The sequence below is a fragment of the Protopterus annectens genome, chromosome 1.part1 (assembly GCF_019279795.1).
Source record: "Protopterus annectens isolate FY-2018-M chromosome 1.part1, PAN1.0, whole genome shotgun sequence".
Classification (NCBI taxonomy): Eukaryota; Metazoa; Chordata; order Ceratodontiformes; family Protopteridae; genus Protopterus; species Protopterus annectens.
This window is the reverse complement of record NC_056726.1, coordinates 330253088-330256380: the sequence shown is the minus strand read 5'-3', so window position 1 is coordinate 330256380 and position 3293 is coordinate 330253088. Positions and strand designations below refer to the sequence as shown.

The 3293-nt window shown below is 36.4% G+C and overlaps 1 protein-coding gene across 9 annotated transcripts in view; it reads right to left on the bottom strand.

Moving 5' to 3' along the window:
- Positions 1–2818, bottom strand: part of TCF4 (transcription factor 4) — a 2211973-nt gene extending 2209155 nt beyond the window's left edge. For 2 of the 9 annotated variants that reach the window (XM_044074948.1, XM_044074984.1), the window contains exons 1-3: positions 2163–2704; positions 1868–1906; positions 689–761 (exon numbers count right to left, since the gene is read on the bottom strand). In XM_044074948.1, coding sequence (XP_043930883.1) covers positions 689–761; positions 1868–1906; positions 2163–2264 — 214 coding nt within the window. In that variant the 5' untranslated portion in view covers positions 2265–2704. Of the gene's footprint in view, positions 1–688; positions 762–1867; positions 1907–2162; positions 2706–2744 lie in introns of those variants that run through there. The other 7 variants (XM_044074967.1, XM_044074959.1, XM_044074939.1 and 4 more) reach the window with 7 other exon arrangements.
- Between the last annotated feature and the right edge of the window lie 475 nt (positions 2819–3293).

Sequence of the window (3293 nt, the reverse complement as noted above, 5' to 3'; positions counted from 1 at the left end):
TTTAAAGCATTATTTAAATAGACATATATAACACTACCAAACAATGATCGATTATATTTACATGCCACTGAACAAATGTTGAAGGAACTATTATACCGCAAAGCCACTGAACAAATTTTGAAGGAACTGTTATACGGCAAAGCAGTCAGACTGCAGAAAACAATATAAAATGAATGTATCTTTATGTCAAAAACATGCCTGAGCAACAAAATATCAGAAATACAAAACAGATGCAATCTGTACAACTTCAGTTTAAGCCCAAGCCTGTGCTGTGTTTTTTTTTTTTTTTTTTTTTGTAAACAAGCAGGCTTTGTCTTTATGAACTGTAAAAGTATGATTTTTAAAGTCCCTAAAGCATGCATATCCACTGCACACAAACAAGGTGTAAAGCATATTTATCCACAACTCATATTTTATACATACTCAAATAGACACTAATAAAAACTTGCATATATATATATATATATATATATATATATATATATATATACTGCTGAGAATTACTGGTTTCAGCAAAGCATACTCTAACATTAAGGTTTTACATGCGAACACTTAAATAAAGGGCCACAGATAAATGTGTATTTCAACCACCCTCCACCCACCACCCCCCTCCCCACAACTGCACTGCACATCTGGGTATTCAGATGATCTCTGAAAACATTCAGAAAGCTAGAGATGACTAACATACTTGATCCTGTGAAATGTCCACTTGCCAGAGAGGTTGGTCCGTTTTTCCCACTGCTCACAGGTGGTGAAAACATCTAAAAGAAACAAGGGTTCAATTACTGGTGCACACATCAATAAAAAGTATAATATTCTTGAAGCAACACAAGAACAATAAAAATAAACCTGACACACACACACATTCTTTGCTAGCTCACCACTTAATTGATTACTGCTTCTACAGAAAACTTGGTGATCTGCAAACTTTATTCATGCATAGGTTGTTATGTACCTCAGCTAAAACAACAAATCACACTATGTTCAGGTTGAAAGAGACTTGAAGATATCACATTTTTCTTAATTGTGCAAATTTATTACTATTTAGTTTAAAACTACATTTTTTTAAATACTAAACACATAGACACAAAGACTAACACAAACAAAAACTGTTTAGATTCTATCTGTGCATGACTTCTACACATTCCCCAACATAATATTTTTTCTTACTGGCTTAAACCAGTAAAAACGGCTAGCATGCTTTAGTGGGACCCAGTTATCTTAAGAGCCCTTCAAATAAAACAAATTCAAAGCAGCCACAATGCATGTATACTCGTATGCATAATCACGTTCATGGAACTTAAAATATCACAAAACACACACACACACACACACACACACACACACACACACACACACACACACACACACAGACAGACACTTTAATGGGATCGAAAATGGCCACAGGCTACATTTCCTGGCCAAACTTCCGAAACACATTTCTACAAAAAGGAAATCCCTGATTCAGTGCAGCATAACAGTTCCAGCTCTGAGGGTGTGATTTGCACAAATACCAAAATACACACTCATCGATGGTTTGAAACTGTGCTTTATAAATACAATTCTAAACTACAGCACCCTAACCGTAATGATTCTGTCACACTACATGACAGCTGCAGGTTCCCAAGTAATGACATTTCCAGCTGGAAGTACAATAAACAAACCGATCAGGATTCCTTACAAATTTCGTGTTAATTACTAGACTTATATAATTTAATCTATTATGCATGTCTCGTTTTGACACATGTCAAAACATCATACACAAAACAACAAGAATTATGCGAAGGCTAAATTCCTAGTATATTACAAGAAAAACTAAACTAAGTAAAACAACAAAAAATGGACTAAAAGTAAGAACATATAGTACCATGAATGGTGGGTAATTTTTCAAGTCGCATTTTTGGATCTATAAGAAAAAATAAAATTACTAATGCAATATTACACAAGTGACAGTATTTATATCTAACATCACTACATCGCAAACATATAAAAATGCATACACAACAACTAAGTAGAATTTCTTAAGCAAAATAATAGCGTGCAAAGATTTACCACGGGTAACGCTTTACTCAAATTTTAGTTTACGGTACAGTGTTTACGTTTGCAGTAGCATCAATCAGATACATTTACAGCTATACTACATTTCTAAAGGCAGCTCTTACCGCACTGAAATCCAGTAAATCGCTCAGTTCTTTGTCCGTCCCTAAGGCAGCCATTCGCTGTTGGTGATGCATTTTAGCAAAATCACATAAACCTAAAAACATTGAAATGGTCACAATCAGAATACCGGTCCTGGGTTCTACTGAAAAACACCTCGCTTTGTTTCTTAAGACAGAAAACTATCAATCTTCCTGTAATCCCACAGAGAGGATCATCAGTCTCGTCCCATCCACCACCCTATATCCAAAACCAAAGCACATTCAGTGCATCATCATGCAACAGGAGGTTATGAAAGAAATGAATGAATCCGGGAGACAAGGGAAAAAAACTACCAAATATCTGCGGGTCCAAACTCTAACAAACTCAGTTTTAGACGTAGCAACTATGAATACACATTTTGAAAAAAGAAAATATTTCGCTCAAAAGCACTACTGAAATAATGATCACATTTTGCAAGTAAGTGTACAACTCCTCCAATTTATGAAGGAGGAACAAATTCGGGCCTCCAAGTCAGATGTTCCCTGGTGGGTGATTTGAAGTATCCATTCAAGTGAGATTTGAGCCCATGTGCGCCCCATACCCACCGTCAGTGTACACGGACAGCCATTTAGTTTCTTACACCACTCGTTTGATGGTAATGCGCATGTGCGAGTGTGCGCGTCCTTGTGGCCGCGCCTGTGTAAGCTTTGTACAGTAAGTAAATATGAGCATTTTCCCTTGCTCCAGCGCAGTGTTAGGTGTTCGTTTAAGCGGCAGGTTGTTAGGAGAGCGAATAACAATTTTGTGGCAAACTGGCAATGTTATGTTCTGGTAATTTATAAATATTGTTTGGGGTTCAGTCGTAAAAAATCGGCAGAGTGGAAGATATAAATTGAAAAGAAAACGAGACAGAAAGCAGTACAATAAACTTAGCTTGTTTGTTGATGGCTTAAAAATGTTAGTAACTTTTGAATACAATGTTCTGTTACCGTGTTCAGACTTGTTGCGTTTTGAAGGAGCCTAGGTTATTATTTATGCCGAACCTAAACAATAGTATACGCTGTCTGTAAATTGTATTTTAGCGAAGTTTTGGGGGTGGAGGTGACATGATCTACAGCTTAGGTGTTCCATCCCCTTGTAAACTACACGAGGAA